The 19,946-nt window shown below is 54.2% G+C and overlaps 1 protein-coding gene across 2 annotated transcripts in view; it reads left to right on the plus strand.

Annotated features, from left to right (window-relative positions):
* LOC132380579 (semaphorin-3F-like) overlaps positions 1-19,946 on the plus strand; it is a 52,306-nt gene that overhangs the window by 19,214 nt on the left and 13,146 nt on the right. For both annotated transcript variants that reach the window (XM_059949496.1, XM_059949495.1), the window contains exons 5-9: positions 371-490; positions 3,543-3,679; positions 10,452-10,566; positions 10,840-10,909; positions 11,020-11,164. In XM_059949496.1, coding sequence (XP_059805479.1) covers positions 371-490; positions 3,543-3,679; positions 10,452-10,566; positions 10,840-10,909; positions 11,020-11,164 — 587 coding nt within the window. The remainder of the gene's footprint in view (positions 1-370; positions 491-3,542; positions 3,680-10,451; positions 10,567-10,839; positions 10,910-11,019; positions 11,165-19,946) is intronic.

A 19,946-nucleotide genomic window follows, 5' to 3' on the forward strand; every position in this document is an offset into this window, starting at 1 on the left:
GAGGGGCGGTGGGGAGGGGTAGAGATGGAGAGGAGGGAGGGGAGGGAGAGGGGAGGTGGGGAGGGGTAGTGTTGGTGAGGAGGGAGGGGAGGTGGGGAGGGGTAGTGTTGGTGGAGGGAGGGGCGGTGGGAGGGGTAGAGATGGAGAGGGCGGAGGGGCGGTGGGGAGGGGTAGAGATGGAGAGGAGGGAGGGGCGGTGGGGGGGGTAGAGATGGAGAGGAGGGAGGGGAGGTGGGGAGGGGTAGTGTTGGTGAGGAGGGAGGGGCAGTGGGGAGGTGGGAATTGCAGTCCCAGGAATAGGCAGCAAGTAAAGCACCTTCCTCGTTCTGACACCTCCCATGTCTCCTCCCCCACCGACAACGTTCCCTAGACGGGAGTCTCTATGCCGGGGTCCACGTCGACTTTATGGGAATGGACGCAGCGGTATTCCGCAGTCTGGGAGATCGTCCGGCCATCCGGACGGAGCAGCACGACTCGAGGTGGCTTAACGGTAAGCGCGCGAGCCAGGCGATACGGGAGGGGGCCAAGCTCCCTGCGACTTCATCCTGATTGGGAATTGGCCAGGGGAGCTCCTCTGGCATTTTGTGCGTGTTGCCCGGATTTCCAGCATCGGCACATTTCCTCCTGCTTGTTTCTGGCCGGGGAGGGGAGCATTCAGGAAACATCGATCTCAACTCGGCTTCGGACGAGGATCAGACAAAGGACAGAACTTGGGGGGTGGGGGGGTTTGCATTTCTCACGTGGGAGGTGTTGATGAGCCTGCTGGTCAGAGCTGAGGAGCACCAGGATCCTGTTGATGAGATCAATTGCAGGTTATTGAGGGGGGCATCAGATGAGATCGAAGGGACTCTGACATGATCAGAGTCACTGACGTGCGGTCAGTGGCCACTCTGTCAGGTACAGGAGTGGAGCCCGGTGTGGTCTTCTGCTATTGTAGCCCGTCCACTTCAATGTTCGATGTGTTTGGTGTTCAGAGATGTCCTTCTGTACCCCACTGTTGTAAACCACAGACGTTTGAGTTACTGTCGCCTTCCTGTCAGCTTGAACCAGTCTGGCCATTTTCTCTCAGAAACAAGCGATTTTCACCCACAGAACTGCCGCTCACTGGGTGTTTTGTTTATCGCACCATTCTCTGTAAACTCTGGACTGTTGTGCGTGAAAATCCCCAGATCAGCAGTTTGTGAGATACTCAAACCACCCCATCTGGCACCAGCAATCATTCCCCAGTCAAAGTCACTTAGATCACGTTTCTTCCCCGTTCTGGTGTTTGGCCTTGACCGTGTCTGCGTGCTCCGTGTCATTGGCCGATTGGTTATTTGTATCAACAAGCAGGTGTACCTAACAATGTGGCCAGTGAGTGCAAGGAAAGCACCTTAACCCTCGCACCCTTCCTCTCACATATAGAGATAAAGGTCAGTCCCATGTCCATCGGAAGACCGTTTGCGTCAAGTCAAATCAGCGAGCGTTGTGCCGGGTGCCCACGGCTCCCTAACCCGTGCTGCTTTGGAGTGAGGGAGGGAACAGGAGGAGGCCCACGCGGTGAGACGTGAGTCAGCGGTAGGAACTCGTCTCTGCGTGTGAGACGATAAACTGACCCCGCCTACAGTACAGCACAGATCATGGGGAGAGGGTACAGACGGTGGCGGAAGTAACCCTGAGTTGCTGGTACGGCAACAGCGCTACGCTACTCCCGGGCCTTCCCAGGAGTCCGTCCGTCAGGACTGATGAAGGGGCTCGGCCCGGAACGGTGACCTGTCGCGTCCCCCCAGCGGTTTGGGTAGTTATTAGATATAGTGTGGCCATTCCACCCCACAATCACGGGACAATTTACAACGACCAATGCACCTACTGACCAGTCTACTGGCCGTGGCGAGGGGGGGGAGCCCACGCGGTGAAGGGGAGAGCATTCCTCATTTTACAGGCTGGGGGGGGAATTGAACTCGGTCACCCATCGTGCTTAACCTCTACGTTACTGTGCCTGTCTGATTTTGTGTGAGTTCTAGCAGCTGCAGAACCTCTGGTGATTAACACTGAGAGGACAAGTGTAATGCGACAGAAACATTTAATTTCCTTCTAAAAGTTAGGCCATACAACATAGGATCAGGTTTAGGCCATTGGACCCATCGAGAGTCTGCTCCACCTTTCCATCATGGCTGACTTATTACCCTCCTCAAACTCCATTCTCCTGATACCCTGAGTAACCAGGAACAGATCTACCCCCTCTTTAACTATGCCCAGTGACTTGGCAATGAATTCCACAGGTTCACCAGCAGGCTAAAGAAATTCCTCCTCAACTCTGTTCTAAATGGACGTCCCTCCATTCTGAGGCTGTGCCCTCTGGTCATAGACTCTCCCACTATAGGAGACATCCTCTCCACATCCACTCTGTCTAGGCTTTTCAATATTTGATTGGTTTTAGAACCATAGAACATTGCAGCACAGAAACAGGCCTTTTGGCCCTTCTTGGCTGTGCCGAACCATTTTTCCACCTATTCCCACTGACCTGCACCTGGACCATATCCCTCTCATCCGTGTCCAAGTTTTTCCTAAATGTTAAAAGTGAGCCCGCATTTACCACTTCATCTGGCAGCTCATTCCACGCTCGGTGTGAAGAAGCTCCTCCTAATGTTCCCTTTAAACTTTTCCCCCTTCACCCTTAACCCATGTCCTCTGGCTTTTTTCTCCCCTGGTCTCGGTGGAAAAAGCCTGCTTGCATTCACTCTATCATAATTTTATACACCTCTGTCAAGTCTCCACTCATTCTCCTAGGCTCCAGGGAATAAAGTCCTAACCTGTTCAACCTCTCTCTGTAACTCAGTTTCTCAAGTCCCGGCAGAGAAGGTGCCCCCCCCCTCCCACCCCCATTCTACTAAATTCCAGCAAGTACAGGCCCAGAGCCACCAGATGCAACTCAAACATTAACCCTTTCATCCCCGGGATAGTTCTCACGGACACCCTCTGGACCCTCTCCGATGCCAGCACCTCCTTTCCTAGCTAAGGGGCAGAAAGCTGTTCACAAGTGCTTCAGAAAGCCCCAGCATTACGTCCTTGCTTTTCTGTTCTAGTCCGCTTGAAGTGAATGCTCACATTGCATTTGCCTTCCTCACCACAGACTCGACCTGCAAGTTAACCCCCAGGGAATCCTGCACGAATCCCTTTGTATCTCTGATTTCTGAGTTTGCTTGCTCTTTAGGAAACGGTCTACCCCTTTAGTTTCTGACCATAGTGAAGGCCATACGCTACCCTACACTGTATTCCATCTGCCATTTCTCTGCCTGCTCTCCAAACCTTTTATTTTTCTTAAGAGATACGGAACATTGAGTTCAGATTGCTGAATTACACCCAACTGACCTCTCTGCATTTGGAAAAAGGGAGGAAATCTACACATTCTCAGTGAGAACGAACAGACACCTTACAGACAACGCGGTGGGAATTGAACCCGGGACCCTGGCGCTCGAGATTGCCCACCCCCCGCCCTCGTCCGCAGTGAAGGAGCTCTCCGCGAGGCCAGAGTTGTGATTCCCTCTCCCTTCTCCCCGCAGATCCGATCTTCATCCACGCCCAGATGATCCCGGACAGTGCGGACAGCACGGACGACAAGGTGTACTTCTTCTTCCGAGAGAAATCAATGGAAGCCGGGAGCCGGCAGATCTACTCCCGGATCGGGCGGGTGTGCTTGGTGAGTTCACGGGTCTGTGTGGGAAGGTTGGAGTCGCAGGAGCACCTTCAGCCCATCTAGTGTGTGCTGAATCATCAATCTGCTTAGTCCTTCTGACCTGCACCCGGACCATACCCCTCCCATCCGTGTACCTGTCCAAATTTCTCTTAAACGGTGAGATCAAAGCCCCTTCTACACTGGACCACCCTCTGAGTGAAGACATTGCCCTCATTTCCCCTGAAACACTGCACCTTTCCCCCTTACCCCATGACCTCCAGTTGCAGTCTCCCCCAACCTGCTTGCATTTACCCTATCTATACCCCTCATCATTTTGCAGACCTCTATCAAATCTCCTCTCAACCTTCTAAATTCTGGGGAATAAAATCCTAATCTATTCAATTTTACCTTCTAACTTGGGCCCCTACATCTTTGTAAGTTTTCTCTGCACCCTTACTTACATCTTTCCTGTGGGTAGGTGACCAGAACTGCCCACAATACACCAGACTAGGCCTCACCAACGTGTTATACAACTTCGACATAAGATCCCATCTCCTGTACTCAGCTCTTTGATTTCTGAGGGTCGTTGTGCCAAAAGCTTTCTTTACAACCCTATCCACATGTGATGTCGTTTTCAATGAATTATGGACCTGTATTCCCAGATCCCTCTGTACTTCCGCACTCCTCAGTGCCCTACCGTTCACTGTGTAACACCTACCCTGATTGGTCCTGCTTTGCACTTGTCTGCATTAAATTCCACCTGCCAGTTTTCCAGCTGGTCCAGATCCCCCTGAAAGCTCCGATAGTCGTCCTCGCTGTCCACTACATCCCCAATCTTGACGTTATCCACAAAACTGCTGCTTCAGTTAACCACATTATCAACCAGGCCGCTGATACAGAAACAACCTCAGCACGAGTCCGGCACCCCACCAGTCACAGGCCTCCAGTCAGATGGACAACCATTGACTACCACTCTCTGGCTTCTCCCACTAAACCGACGTACAGAATAATCCAATTTACTACCTCGTCCTGAACACCGAGCTACCGAACCTCCTTGGCCAGCATCCCGTGCGGGACCTTGTCAAACACCTTGCTAAAGTCCATGTAAAAAACATCGACTGCATCAACTTCCCTGGCAAATACCGTGAAAAGCTCTACAAGATTGGATAGGAATGACACATGAAGCCATGCTGACTGTCCAAATAGAAATATAGAAAACCTGCAGCACAATACAGGCCCTTCGGCCCACAAAGCTGTGCCGAACATGCCCTTACCTGAGAAATGACCTCGGGTTACCCATAGCCCTCTGTTTTTCTGAGCTCCATGCACCTGTCCAGGAGTCTCTTGAAAGACCCTAAAATATCCACCTCCACCACCATCACCGGCAGCCCATTCCACGCACTTACCACTCTCCGTGGGGGTAAAAGAAACTTACCCCTGACATCTCTGTATCTACTTCCAAGCATCTTAAACCTGTGCCCTCTCGTGCTAGCTATTTCAGCCCTGGGGAAAAGCCTCTGACTATCCAGACGATCAATGCCTCTGATCATCTTGTACACCTCTATCAGGTCACCTCTCACCCTCCGTCACTCCAAGGAGAAAAGGCCGAGTTCACTCAACCTATTCTCATAAGGCATGCTCCCCAATCCAGGCAACATCCTTGTAAATCTCCTCTGCACCCTTTCTATGGCTTCCACATCCTTCCTGTAGCGAGGTGACCAGAAATGAGCACAGTACTCCAAGTGGGGTCTGACCAGCGTCCTATAGAGCTGCAACATTACCTTTCAGCTCTTAAACTCCATCCCACGATTGATGAAGGCCAATGCACTGTACGCCTTCTTAACCACAGAGTCAACCTGCGCAGCATCTTTGGGAGTCCTGTGGACTTGGACCCCAAGAGCTCTCTGATCTTCCACACTGCCAAGAGTCTTACCATTAATACTATATTTTGCCATCAATATTTGACCTACCACAATGAACCACCTCACACTGACCTGGGTTGAACTCCATCTGCCACTTCTCAGTCCAGTTTTGCCCCTATCAGTGTCCCGCTGTAACCTCTGACAGCCCTCCATACTATCCACAACCTTTGTGTCATCAGCAAACTTACTAATCCATCCCTCCACTTCCTCATCCAGGTCATTTATAAAAATCACGAAGACTAGGGGTCCCAGAACAGATCCCTGAGGCAATCCACTGGTGACTGACCTCCATGCAGAATATGACCCGTCTACAACCACTCTTTGCCTTCTGTGGCCAAGCCAGTCCTGGATCCACAAGCAAGGTGCCCTTGGATCCCATGTCGCCTTACTTTCTCAATAAGCCTTGCATGGGGTACCTTGCCAAATACTTTGCTGAAATCCATACACACTACATCTACTGCTCTACTTTCATCAATGCGTTTAGTCACATCCTCAAAAAGTTCAATCAGGCTCATAAGGCACGACCTGCCTTTAACAAAGCCATGCTGACAATTCCTAATCATATTATACCTCTTAAATGTTTATAAATCCTGCCTCTCAGGATCTTCTCCATCAACTTACCAACCACTGAAGTAAGACTCACTGGCCTATAATTTCCTGGGCTATCTCTACTCCCTTTCATGAATAAGTGAACAACATCTGCAACCCTCCAATCCTCTGGAACCTCTCTTGTCCCCATTGATGATGCAAAGATCATCGCCAAAGGCTCAGCAATCTCCTCCCTCGCCTCCCACAGTAGCCTAGAGTGGATCTTGTCTGGTCCCGGTGACTTATCCAACTTTCCAAAAGCTCCAGCACATCCTCTTTCTTAACGTCTATATGCTCAAGTTTTTCAATCTGCAGTAAGTCATCCCTACAATCGCCAAGATCCTTTACCATAGTGAATACTGAAGCAAAGTATTCATTGGGTACCTCTGCTATTTCCTCCGGTTCCCTACACACTTTCCTGCTGTCACACTTGATAGGTCCTATTCTCTCACAACTTATCCTCTTGCTCTTCATGTACATAGAATGCCTTGGGGTTTTCCTTAATCCTGTCCACCAAGGCCTTCTCGTGGCCCCATCCGGCTCTCCGAATTTCATTCTTAAGCTCCTCCCTGCTAGCCTTATAATCTTCTAGGTTTCTACCATTACCTAGTTTTTTGAACCTTTCGTAAGCTCTTCTTTTCTTCTTGACTAGATTTACAACAGACTTTCTACACAATGATTCCTGTACCCTACCATCCTTTCCCCCTCACTGGAATGTACCTATGCAGAACTCCACGCAAATATCCCCCGAACATTTGCCACATTTCTTCGATACGTTTCCCTGAGAACATCTATTCTCAATTTATGCTTCCAAGTTCTTTCCTGATAGCCACATATTTCCCCTTACTCTAATAAATGCTTTCCTAACTTGACTGTTCTGATCTCTTTCCAATGCTATGGTAAAGGAGATAGAATTATGTTCACTATCTCCAAAATACTCTCCCACTGAGAGATCTGACACCAGACCAGGTTCATTTCCCAATACCAGATCAAGTACAGCCTCTCCTCTTGTAGGCTTATCTACATATTGTGTCAGAAAACCTTCCTGAACACACCTAATAAACTCCACTCCATCTAACCCCTTGCTCTAGGGAGATGCCAATCGATATTGAGGAAATTAAAATCTCCCATCACGACAACCCTATTATTATTACACTTCCCAGAATCTGTCTCCCTATCTGCTCCTCGATGTCCCCGTTACTACTGGGTGGTCTATAAGAAAACACCCAGGAGAGTTGTTGACCCCTTCCTGTTTCTAACTTCCACCCGCAGAGACTCCGTAGACAATCCCTCCATGGTGTCCATCTTTTCTGCAGCCGTGACACTATCTCTGATCAACAGCGCCTCATCCCCTCCTCTTTTGCCTCCCTCCCTGTCATTTCTGAAGCATCTAAAGTCTGGCACTTGAAGGAACCATTTCTAACCCTCTGCAATGGCCACAACATCGAAGCTTCAAGTACTGACTCATGCTCTAAGCTCATCCACTTTGTTCACGACAGTTCCTGCATTAAAATAGACACATCTCGAACCATCGGTCTGGGCGCGTCCCTCCTCTATCACCTGCCTAGCCTCCCTCTCGCACTGTCTCCAAGCTTTCTCTATTTGTGAGCCAACCGCCGCTTCCTCCATCTCTTCAGTCCGGTTCCCACCCCCCAACAATTCTAGTTTAAACTCTGCCCAGTAGCCTTAGCAAACCTCCCTGCCAGGATATCAGTCCCCCGGGATTCCAGTGCAACCCGTCGATTTTGTACAGGTCACTCCTGCCCCAAAAGAGTCCCCAATGATCCAGAAATCTGAATCCCTGCCCCCTGCTCCAATCCCTCCGCCACGCAGTTATCCTCCACCTCATTCTATCCCTATTCTCACTGTCGCATGGCACAGGCAGATTACTACCTTTGTGTGTCCTTCCTAACTCCCTGTCGTCTGTTTTCAGGACCTCCTCCCTTTTCCTACCCATGTCATTGGTACCAATATGTACCACGACCTTGGGCTGTTCTCCCTCCCACCGCAGGATATCTTGGACGCGACCAGAAACATCCCTGACCCTGGCACCTGGGAGGCAAACTACCATCCGCGTTTCTTTCCTGCATCCACAGAATCGCCTGTCTGACCCCCAAACTATAGAGTCCCCTATCACAACTGCCTTCCTCTTCCTTTCCCTACCCTTCTGAGCAACAGGGCCGGACTCTGTGCCACTGTTGCTTCCCCCAGGTAGGCCATTCCCCCCCCCAACAGTACAGGAGTAATCACTGTCAAGGGGTACAGCCACAGGGGTATTCTCTAGTATCTGACTCTTGCCCTTCCCTCTCCTGACTGTTACCCACTTACCTGCCTCCTGAGGTCCCGGTGGGTTTACTTGCCTGTAACTCCTCTCTATCACCTCCCCACTCCCCCTGACCAGACGAAGGTCATCGAGCTGCATCTCCAGTTGCCTAACACGGTCCCTCAGGAGCTGCAGCTCGACGCACCTGGCGCAGATGTGGCCGTCCGGGAGGCTGGGAGTCTCCCGGACCCCCCACATCTGACTCCCGGTACAGAACACCGGCCTGACAGACATACTTCCTATTCCTCACAAGTAACCTACCTCGTCATTGGTGAAGCCCCGTCGAGCCAAAGCCCTCTGACTTTGACTCCCTCCACTCCACCATTCGCTCTATGCCTTCTTTTGAAATTCGTCCCGCTGGTCTAACTCGCTGACGTTCACGTGCCTCGATCTTACACGCCCGGTCCCTGAGAAAACCTTCCAATGATTTTCCCACCACCGACGTCAGTCTCTAATTTCCTGGTTTATCCTTAAACAACAGAACGGCATCGGTTATCCTCCCGTCCTCCGGGACCTCTCCTGTCACTGAGGATGATTTAAATATCTCTGCTCGGGCCCCTACAACTTCTGCACTTGTCTCCCACAGGGTCACCTTCTCGGGCCCTGGTGACTTATCCACCCTGATTTGCCTCAAGACGGCAAACGTTCCCTCCTCTGTCATCGGTATGGGGTCAATGAACTCACTGCTGCTTTGCCTCATTCTCTAGACTGTCCGTCTCCTGTAAATATAGATATAGAAATCCAGTGCGGCCTCTTCTGTTAAATAGAAATCCACACGGATCTTCCGGGGTCCATCCGTGTCCCTGGCAGTTCTTCTGCTCCGGACGTATCTGTAGAAGCCCTTGGGATTCTCCTTCTCCTTGTCTGCTGGGGCAACCTCGTGCCTTCTTTCAGCCCTCCTTATGCGAGAATCCTCAAATCCCTCATTTGTTCCGGCCTGCCTGTTACTCCTATGCAATTCATTTTTTTTCCCTTAACCAGGGCCTCAATGTCTCTCAAAAACCAAGGTTGTCTAAACCTTTTACTCTGACAGGAACGTACAAGCTGTACTCTCAGAAATCTCACTTTTGAAGGCCTCCCACTTAGCAAGTACACTTTTGCCAGAAAACAGCCTGTTCCAATAAACACCTCCCAGATCCTTTCTGATACCGTTGCAATTGGCCTTCCTCTGACTTTGAATCTCAACCCAGGGACCAGGCTTACCCTTCTCCATAATTATCTCGAAACTAGTGGCATTTTCATCAGTAGACGCAAGGTATTCCTCTCTTCTGTCGCCTGCCCTATCGCATTCCCTAACAGCAGACCCAGTATCACACACTCTCCCATTGGGACTTCTACGTACCGATGAAGGAAATTTCCCGGAACTTGTCTGATGGGCTCTTTCCCGTCTGTCACAGCCTGGAAGTCCCAGTCAATGTGTGGAAAGTTAACTATCGCAACCTTGCAACAGTCCACAATCTCTGCAGAAACTGCCCCTGTAAATCGCCCGGGGTGTTGTGTGGGCTGCAATCTAGCCCCGTTAATGTGGCCGTGCCCTCCTCATTTCCCAGTTCCACCCATAGACCCCTCCAGTCTGTCCTGACTGAGCACTGCCCTGACATTTTCCCTCACTAGTCCAGCCACAATTCCTCTCTTAACCCCTGCCGGTTCTATCATGTCTAAGACAACAGATCCGGGGATATCGTGCTACCAGTCCAGCCCCTCCTGTAACAGATCTCACTCAGGCCTACGATGACATAATCCCAGGGGTTGGTCCGTGCCCTGAGCTCTAATGCCATTCCGACACACTGGCACCAAGCTCACCCTCGTGGTCCTGATTGCACTCTGCTGTCCGTTCTGGCATTCTGCTTCCCGTCCCCCGCTTGGTGGCGGGAGGGAGTGTTTTGTCCCGCTAGAGCTGGGCACGCCCGGGGCTGGGAACATCCCCCTCGCGGCTGAGTTAACCCGCTCCCTCCTGCCTCAGAACGACAGCGGAGGACAACGCTCCCTGGTCAACAAGTGGACGAGCTTCCTAAAGGCCCGCTTGGTGTGCGGGTTGGCGGGATCCGATGGCGTGGAGACCACCTTCGATGAGCTGAGTGAGTCGTGAAGGGAGGGAGGAGGAGGAGGGGGATGGAGGACAGGAAAGCAGAGGGGGTAGTGGTGAGGGAGGAGGGGAGGTGGGGTGGGGCTGAGGTGAGAGGGAAGGAGAGCTGTACAGGAGGGGATAAAAGGAGGGTCACATGGGAGGCCTGGGTGGGGAGAGGTGTGAGAGGAGATGGGATTGGTGACTGGGGGAGGATGAGAGTGAGTGAAGGTGAGGGGGCAATGGAAGGCAAACCCACGTCACATCTCCCCCTCAACACCCACAGCCGATGTCTTCATTCAGCCGACCCAGGACAAGAAAAATCCACGGATTTATGGCGTCTTTTCCACCTCGGGGTGAGTGGATTCACCCCCCCCCCCACGCCCCACTCTATTGCCCCAGCCTTCTCCCCTCCCCTCTCTGCCCTTCCTCCCTCTCCCCCCTCACTCTTGTGCTCTGCCTCCAGTTCCGTGTTCCGAGGGTCAGCGGTCTGCGTCTACTCCCTGTCGGACGTCCGGACGGTCTTCAACGGCCCCTTCGCCCACCGCGAGGGGCGGCACTTCCAGTGGGGGCCCTACACCGGCCGTGTGCCCTACCCCCGGCCGGGCGCGGTGAGTTTATAGACCGTCCCTCCCCTTACCGAGCGATGGGGAGGAGGGGCGTGGGTTGGGAGTGAGCAGGGGGTGGGGAACACCAAGCAGCAGGGAGGGGCAAGGAGAGAGGGGGGTGGATTGTGTCTAGCAGCAACCTGACAGGGCAGAGTGGCCACACCCAGCTTCCATTGGTGGAGGGACGGCGAGGGACCTCCAGTGGAGTGTGAGAGAGTTGAGGGAGGGAAAGAGGGAGACAATACAGAGAGAGGGAGGGAGGGAAGAGACAGGCAAATAACAAAGAGGACGAATCAATAGAGTCACAGCTTCCTGGAGTTGAAAGAGTGGGAGGATGGGGGGACAGATGAAGGGGTGGGAGGGAAATGGGGGGACAGATGAAGGGGCTGGAGGGAAATGGGGGGACAGATGAAGGGGCAGGAGGGAAATGGGGGGACAGTTGAAGGGGCAGGAGGGAAATGGGGGGACAGATGAAGGGGCAGGAGGGAAATGGGGGGACAGTTGAAGTGGCAGGAGGGAAATAGGGGGACAGATGAAGGGGCGGGAGAGAAATAGGGGGACAGATGAAGGGGCGGGAGAGAAATAGGGGGACAGATAAAGGGGTGGGATGATGGGGGACAGATAAAGGGGCTGGAGGGAAATGGGGGGACAGATGAAGGGCTGGGATGATGGGGGACAGATAAAGGGGCGGGAGGGAAATGGGGGGACAGATGAAGGGACGGGAGGGAAATGGGGGACAGATGAAGGGGTGGGAGGGAAATGGGGGGACAGATGAAGGGGCAGGAGGGAAATGGGGGGACAGATGGGGCGGGAGGGAAATGGGGGACAGATGAAGGGGTGGGAGGGAAATGGGGGGACAGATGAATGGCTGGGATGATGGGGGGACAGATGAAGGGGCAGGAGGGAAATGGGGGACAGATGAAGGGGCGGGAGGGAAATGGGGGACAGATGAAGGGGCAGGAGGGAAATGGGGGGACGGGGCGGGAGGGAAATGGGGGGACAGATGAAGGGGCGCGAGGGAAATGGGGGGACAGGTGAAGGGGCAGGAGGGAAATGGGGGGACAGATGAAGGGGCGGGAGGGAAATGGGGGGACAGATGAAGGGGCAGGAGGGAAATGGGGGGACAGATGAAGGGGCGGGAGGGAAATGGGGGGACAGCTGAAGGGGTTGGAGGGAAATGGGGGGACAGATGAACGGGCTGGAGGGAAATGGGGGGACATGAAGGGGCGGGAGGGAAATTGGGGGACAGATGAAGGGGCGGGAGGGAAATGGGGGGACAGATGAAGGGGCAGGAGGGAAATGGGTGGACAGATGAAGGGGCGGGAGGGAAATGGGGACAGATGAAGGGGCAGGAGGGAAATTGGGGGACAGATGAAGGGGCAGGAGGGAAATGGGGGGGACAGATGAAGGGCTGGGATGATGGGGGGGACAGATGAAGGGCTGGGATGATGGGGGGACAGATGAAGGGGCGGGAGGGAAATGGGGGGACAGATGAAGGGGCTGGAGGGAAATGGGGGACAGATAAAGGGGCAGGAGGGAAATGGGGGACAGATGAACGGGCGGGAGGGAAATGGGGGGACAGATGAAGGGGCAGGAGGGAAATGGGGGAACAGATGAAGGGGCGGGAGGGAAATGGGGGGACAGATGAAGGGGCAGGAGGGAAATGGGGGAATAGATGAAGGGGCGGGAGGGAAATGGGGGGACAGATGAAGGGGCGGGAGGGAAATGGGGGGACAGATGAAAGGGCGGGTGGGAAATGGGGGAACAGATGAAGGGGCGGGAGGGAAATGGGGGGACAGATGGGGCGGGAGGGAAATGGGGGGATAGATGAAGGGGCAGAAATGGGGGAACAGATGAAGGGGCAGGAGGGAAATGGGGGGACAGATGAAGGGGCGGGAGGGAAATGGGGGAACAGATGAAGGGGCGGGAGGGAAATGGGGGACAGATGAAGGGGCTGGGGGGAAATGGGGGAACAGATGGGCTGGGATGATGGGGGACAGATGAAGGGCTGGGATGATGGGGGGACAGATGAAGGGGCAGGAGGGAAATGGGGGACAGATGAAGGGGCGGGAGGGAAATGGGGGACAGATGAAGGGGCAGGAGGGAAATGGGGGGACAGATGGGGCGGGAGGGAAATGGGGGGACAGATGAAGGGGCGCGAGGGAAATGGGGGGACAGGTGAAGGGGCAGGAGGGAAATGGGGGGACAGATGAAGGGGCGGGAGGGAAATGGGGGGACAGATGAAGGGGCAGGAGGGAAATGGGGGGACAGATGAAGGGGCGGGAGGGAAATGGGGGGACAGATGAACGGGCTGGAGGGAAGTGGGGGGACATGAAGGGGCGGGAGGGAAATGGGGGGACAGATGAAGGGGCGGGAGGGAAATGGGACAGATGAAGGGGCAGGAGGGAAATGGGTGGACAGATGAAGGGGCGGGAGGGAAATGGGGACAGATGAAGGGGCAGGAGGGAAATTGGGGGACAGATGAAGGGGCAGGAGGGAAATGGGGGGGACAGATGAAGGGCTGGGATGATGGGGGGGACAGATGAAGGGCTGGGATGATGGGGGGACAGATGAAGGGGCGGGAGGGAAATGGGGGGACAGATGAAGGGGCTGGAGGGAAATGGCGGACAGCTGAAGGGGCAGGAGGGAAATGGGGGACAGATGAACGGGCGGGAGAGAAATGGGGGGACAGATGAAGGGGCAGGAGGGAAATGGGGGAACAGATGAAGGGGCGGGAGGGAAATGGGGGGACAGATGAAGGGGCAGGAGGGAAATGGGGGAATAGATGAAGGGGCGGGAGGGAAATGGGGGACAGATGAAGGGGCGGGAGGGAAATGGGGGGACAGATGAAAGGGCGGGAGGGAAATGGGGGGATAGATGAAGGGGCGGGAGGGAATTGGGGGACAGATGAAGGGGCTGGAGGGAAATGGGGGGACAGATGAAGGGCTGGGATGATGGGGGGACAGATGAAGGGGCGGGAGGGAAATGGGGGGGATAGATGAAGGTGCGGGAGGGAAATGGGGGGACATATGAAGGGGCGGGAGGGAAATGGGGGGATAGATGAAGGGGTGGGAGGGAAATGGGGGGACAGATGAAGGGGCGGGAGGGAAATGGGGGGACAGATGAAGGGGCGGGAGGGAAATAGGGGGACAGATGAAGGGGCGGGAGAGAAATAGGGGACAGATGAAGGGGCGGGAGAGAAATAGGGGGACAGATAAAGGGGTGGGATGATGGTGGACAGATAAAGGGGCGGGAGGGAAATTGGGGGGATAGATGAAGGGGCGGGAGGGAAATGGGGGGATAGATGAAGGGGTGGGAGGGAAATGGGGGGACAGATGAAGGGGCGGGAGGGAAATGTGGGGACATATGAAGGGGCGGGAGGGAAATGGGGGACAGATGAAGGGCGGGAGGGAAATGGGGGGACAGATGAAGGGGCGGGAGGGAAATGGGGGGATAGATGAAGGGGTGGGAGGGAAATGGGGGGACAGATGAAGGGGCGGGAGGGATATAGGGGGACAGATGAAGGGGCGGGAGGGAAATGGGGGGATAGATGAAGGGGTGGGAGGGAAATGGGGGGACAGATGAAGGGGCGGGAGGGAAATGGGGGGACAGATGAAGGGGCAGGAGGGAAATGGGGGGACAGTTGAAGTGGCAGGAGGGAAATAGGGGGACAGATGAAGGGGCGGGAGAGAAATAGGGGGACAGATGAAGGGGCGGGAGAGAAATAGGGGGACAGATAAAGGGGTGGGATGATGGGGGACAGATAAAGGGGCTGGAGGGAAATGGGGGGACAGATGAAGGGCTGGGATGATGGGGGACAGATAAAGGGGCGGGAGGGAAATGGGGGGACAGATGAAGGGACGGGAGGGAAATAGGGGGACAGATGAAGGGGCGGGAGGGAAATGGGGGGATAGATGAAGGGGTGGGAGGGAAATGGGGGGACAGATGAAGGGGCGGGAGGGAAATGGGGGGACAGATGAAGGGGCGGGAGGGAAATGGGGGGGATAGATGAAGGGGTGGGATGATGGGGGGACAGATGAAGGGGTGGGAGGGAAATGGGGGGGATAGATGAAGGGGTGGGATGATGGGGGGACAGATGAAGGGGTGGGAGGTTTTCGTGCTCTCGCTTCAGCTTTCCGGGGGAGCTGGGAAGCTGCCGCTGGGTGCGGGTCTCTGCCTCCCTCTGCTGGTGGGACAGGGAAACGGCCGCAGGAGGCCTCACAATCCGTTCCGGTCCCTCCCTCATCCCTCCTCCCTCACACACTCCTCTGTCCTGACAACTCCCCAAGCCACACAACACTCCCCTCCCCTTCCCCTCTCTCTCCCTCCCCTACTGCCACTCTTATCGTCCCCTTACCCACTCTCTGTTCCTCTTTCTCCCTCCCCTCTTCCTTAACACCTCCTTCTCCCCTTCCTCCATTCTCTCTTCAACCCCCTCTCTCTTCCCGCAACGCTCCCTCCTTCTTCCACAGCGCCTCCAGAGAGCACAGTTTGCGAAATGCACTGCAGTTACCCACCCTGACTGTGCAGAGGGAGCGCTGTTCTGCGGGAGGGGCGATTAGGAGGTATCGCTGTGCTGTGGGAGGGGCGATTAGGAGGTATCGCTGTGCTGTGGGAAGGGTGGAGAGGAGGGAGCACTGTTCTTGGGGGGGCAATGAGGAGGGAGTAAGGGGAACTGAAATATAAATTGAGGGACTTGAACGTGACGTTGAGTCATTAAGTCTGTCGGTCAAAATGATTTATTTTCTCGACCATGGGTACACAGAACATCAAACATTACAGAACAGTATAGGCCCTTTAGCCCAGGATGCGCTGCTGACCCGTTAACATAACCCACGTTCGGCCTCACCCTTCCCGCCACATATCCCTCCATTTTTCTATCGTACACGTACCTATCTAAGACTTTCTGAAATATCCCAACAACACCCCAGGCAGGATGTTGCATGATCCCAATACAGTACTCTATGTGTAAATAAAACTTCCTCTAACGTCCCGTCAATATTTTCCGCCAATCATCTTAAAATGGTTCCCCCTCGTATTAGCAATTTCTGCCTTGAGGTAAAGTCCTCTCGATCTTTGCCTCTTATCATCTTGGACACCTCGATCAAGTCACCTATCACCCTCCAGTCCAGTGAAAAGCCCCAGGTCACACAGCCTGTCCTCATTAGACACTATCTCTCATCAGGTATTATCCTGGTAAATCTCCTCTGCTCCCTCTCTAATCCAGGCAGCGTCCTGGTAAATCTCCTCTGCACCCTCTCTAATCCAGGCAGCGTCCTGGTAAATCTCCTCTGCACCCTCTCTAATCCAGGCAGCATCCTGGTGAAGCTCCTCTGCACCCTCTCTAATCCAGACAGCATCCTGGTGAATCTCCTCTGCTCCCTCTCTAATCCAGGCAGCGTCCTGGTAAATCTCCTCTGCACCCTCTCTAATCCAGGCAGCATCCTGGTAAATCTCCTCTGCTCCCTCTCTAATCCAGGCAGCATCCTGGTGAATCTCCTCTGCACCCTCTCTAATCCAGGCAGCATCCTGGTGAATCTCCTCTGCACCCTCTCTAATCCAGGCAGCATCCTGGTGAATCTCCTCTGCACCCTCTCTAATCCAGGCAGCGTCCTGCTGAATCTCCTCTGCACCCTCTCTAATTCAGGCAGCATCCTGGTGAATCTCCTCTGCACCCTCTCTAATCCAGGCAGCGTCCTGGTGAATCTCCTCTGCACCCTCTCTAATCCAGGCAGCGTCCTGGTGAATCTCCTCTGCACCCTCTCTAATCCAGGCAGCATCCCGGTAAATCTCTTCTGCACCCTCGCTAATCAGGCAACATCCTGGTGAATCTCCTCTGCACCCTCTCTAATCCAGGCAGCATCCTGGTGAATCTCCTCTGCACCCTCTCTAATCCAGGCAGCATCCTGGTGAATCTCCTCTGCACCCTCTCTAATCCAGGCAGCATCCCGGTGAATCTCCTCTGCACCCTCTCTAATCCAGGCAGCGTCCTGGTGAATCTCCTCTGCACCCTCTCTAATCCAGACAGCATCCTGGTGAATCTCCTCTGCACCCTCTCTAATCCAGGCAGCATCCTAGTGAATCTCCTCTGCACCCTCTCTAATCCGGACAGCGTCCTGGTGAATCCCGTCTGCACCGTCTCTAATACAGGCAGCATCCTGGTGAATCTCCTCTGCACCCTCTCTAATCCAGGCAGCAACCTGGTGAATCTCCTCTGCACCCTCTCTAATCCAGACAGCATCCTGGTGAATCTCCTCTGCACCCTCTCTAATACAGACAGCATCCCGGTAAATCTCCTCTGCACCCTCTCTAATCCAGGCAGCATCCTGGTGAATCTCCTCTGCACCCTCTCTAATACAGAGAGCATCCCTGTGAATCTCCTTTGCACCCTCTCTAATCCAGGCAGCTTCCTGGTGAATCTCCCTCTGCACCCTCTCTAATCCGTGCAGCATCCTGGTGAATCTCCTCTGCACCCTCTCTAATCCGGGCAGCGTCCTGGTGAATCCCCTCTGCACCCTCTCTAATACAGGCAGCATCCTGGTGAATCTCCTCTGCACCCTCTCTAATCCAGGCAGCAACCTGGTGAATCTCCTCTGCACCCTCTCTAATCCAGACAGCATCCTGGTGAATCTCCTCTGCACCCTCTCTAATACAGACAGCATCCCTGTGAATCTCCTCTGCACCCTCTCTAATACAGACAGCATCCCGGTGAATCTCCTCTGCACCCTCTCTAATCCAGGCAGCTTCCTGGTGAATCTCCCTCTGCACCCTCTCTAATCCGGGCAGCATCCTGGTGAATCTCCTCTGCACCCACTCTAATCCAGGCAGCGTCCTGGTAAATCTCCTCTGCACCCTCTCTAATCCAGGCAGCGTCCTGGTGAATCTCCTCTGCACCCTCTCTAATCCAGGCAGCGTCCTGGTAAATCTCCTCTGCACCCTCTCTAATCCAGGCAGCGTCCTGGTAAATCTCCTCTGCACCCTCTCTAATCCAGGCAGCATCCTGGTGAAGCTCCTCTGCACCCTCTCTAATCCAGACAGCATCCTGGTGAATCTCCTCTGCTCCCTCTCTAATCCAGGCAGCGTCCTGGTAAATCTCCTCTGCACCCTCTCTAATCCAGGCAGCATCCTGGTAAATCTCCTCTGCTCCCTCTCTAATCCAGGCAGCATCCTGGTGAATCTCCTCTGCACCCTCTCTAATCCAGGCAGCATCCTGGTGAATCTCCTCTGCACCCTCTCTAATCCAGGCAGCATCCTGGTGAATCTCCTCTGCACCCTCTCTAATCCAGGCAGCGTCCTGCTGAATCTCCTCTGCACCCTCTCTAATTCAGGCAGCATCCTGGTGAATCTCCTCTGCACCCTCTCTAATCCAGGCAGCGTCCTGGTGAATCTCCTCTGCACCCTCTCTAATCCAGGCAGCGTCCTGGTGAATCTCCTCTGCACCCTCTCTAATCCAGGCAGCATCCCGGTAAATCTCTTCTGCACCCTCGCTAATCAGGCAACATCCTGGTGAATCTCCTCTGCACCCTCTCTAATCCAGGCAGCATCCTGGTGAATCTCCTCTGCACCCTCTCTAATCCAGGCAGCATCCTGGTGAATCTCCTCTGCACCCTCTCTAATCCAGGCAGCATCCCGGTGAATCTCCTCTGCACCCTCTCTAATCCAGGCAGCGTCCTGGTGAATCTCCTCTGCACCCTCTCTAATCCAGACAGCATCCTGGTGAATCTCCTCTGCACCCTCTCTAATCCAGGCAGCATCCTAGTGAATCTCCTCTGCACCCTCTCTAATCCAGGCAGCGTCCTGCTGAATCTCCTCTGCACCCTCTCTAATTCAGGCAGCATCCTGGTGAATCTCCTCTGCACCCTCTCTAATCCAGGCAGCGTCCTGGTGAATCTCCTCTGCACCCTCTCTAATCCAGGCAGCGTCCTGGTGAATCTCCTCTGCACCCTCTCTAATCCAGGCAGCATCCCGGTAAATCTCTTCTGCACCCTCGCTAATCAGGCAACATCCTGGTGAATCTCCTCTGCACCCTCTCTAATCCAGGCAGCATCCTGGTGAATCTCCTCTGCACCCTCTCTAATCCAGGCAGCATCCTGGTGAATCTCCTCTGCACCCTCTCTAATCCAGGCAGCATCCCGGTGAATCTCCTCTGCACCCTCTCTAATCCAGGCAGCGTCCTGGTGAATCTCCTCTGCACCCTCTCTAATCCAGACAGCATCCTGGTGAATCTCCTCTGCACCCTCTCTAATCCAGGCAGCATCCTAGTGAATCTCCTCTGCACCCTCTCTAATCCGGACAGCGTCCTGGTGAATCCCGTCTGCACCGTCTCTAATACAGGCAGCATCCTGGTGAATCTCCTCTGCACCCTCTCTAATCCAGGCAGCAACCTGGTGAATCTCCTCTGCACCCTCTCTAATCCAGACAGCATCCTGGTGAATCTCCTCTGCACCCTCTCTAATACAGACAGCATCCCGGTAAATCTCCTCTGCACCCTCTCTAATCCAGGCAGCATCCTGGTGAATCTCCTCTGCACCCTCTCTAATACAGAGAGCATCCCTGTGAATCTCCTTTGCACCCTCTCTAATCCAGGCAGCTTCCTGGTGAATCTCCCTCTGCACCCTCTCTAATCCGTGCAGCATCCTGGTGAATCTCCTCTGCACCCTCTCTAATCCGGGGAGCGTCCTGGTGAATCCCCTCTGCACCCTCTCTAATACAGGCAGCATCCTGGTGAATCTCCTCTGCACCCTCTCTAATCCAGGCAGCAACCTGGTGAATCTCCTCTGCACCC

Source organism: Hypanus sabinus, chromosome 24 (genome assembly GCF_030144855.1).
Source record: "Hypanus sabinus isolate sHypSab1 chromosome 24, sHypSab1.hap1, whole genome shotgun sequence".
NCBI lineage: Eukaryota > Metazoa > Chordata > Chondrichthyes > Myliobatiformes > Dasyatidae > Hypanus > Hypanus sabinus.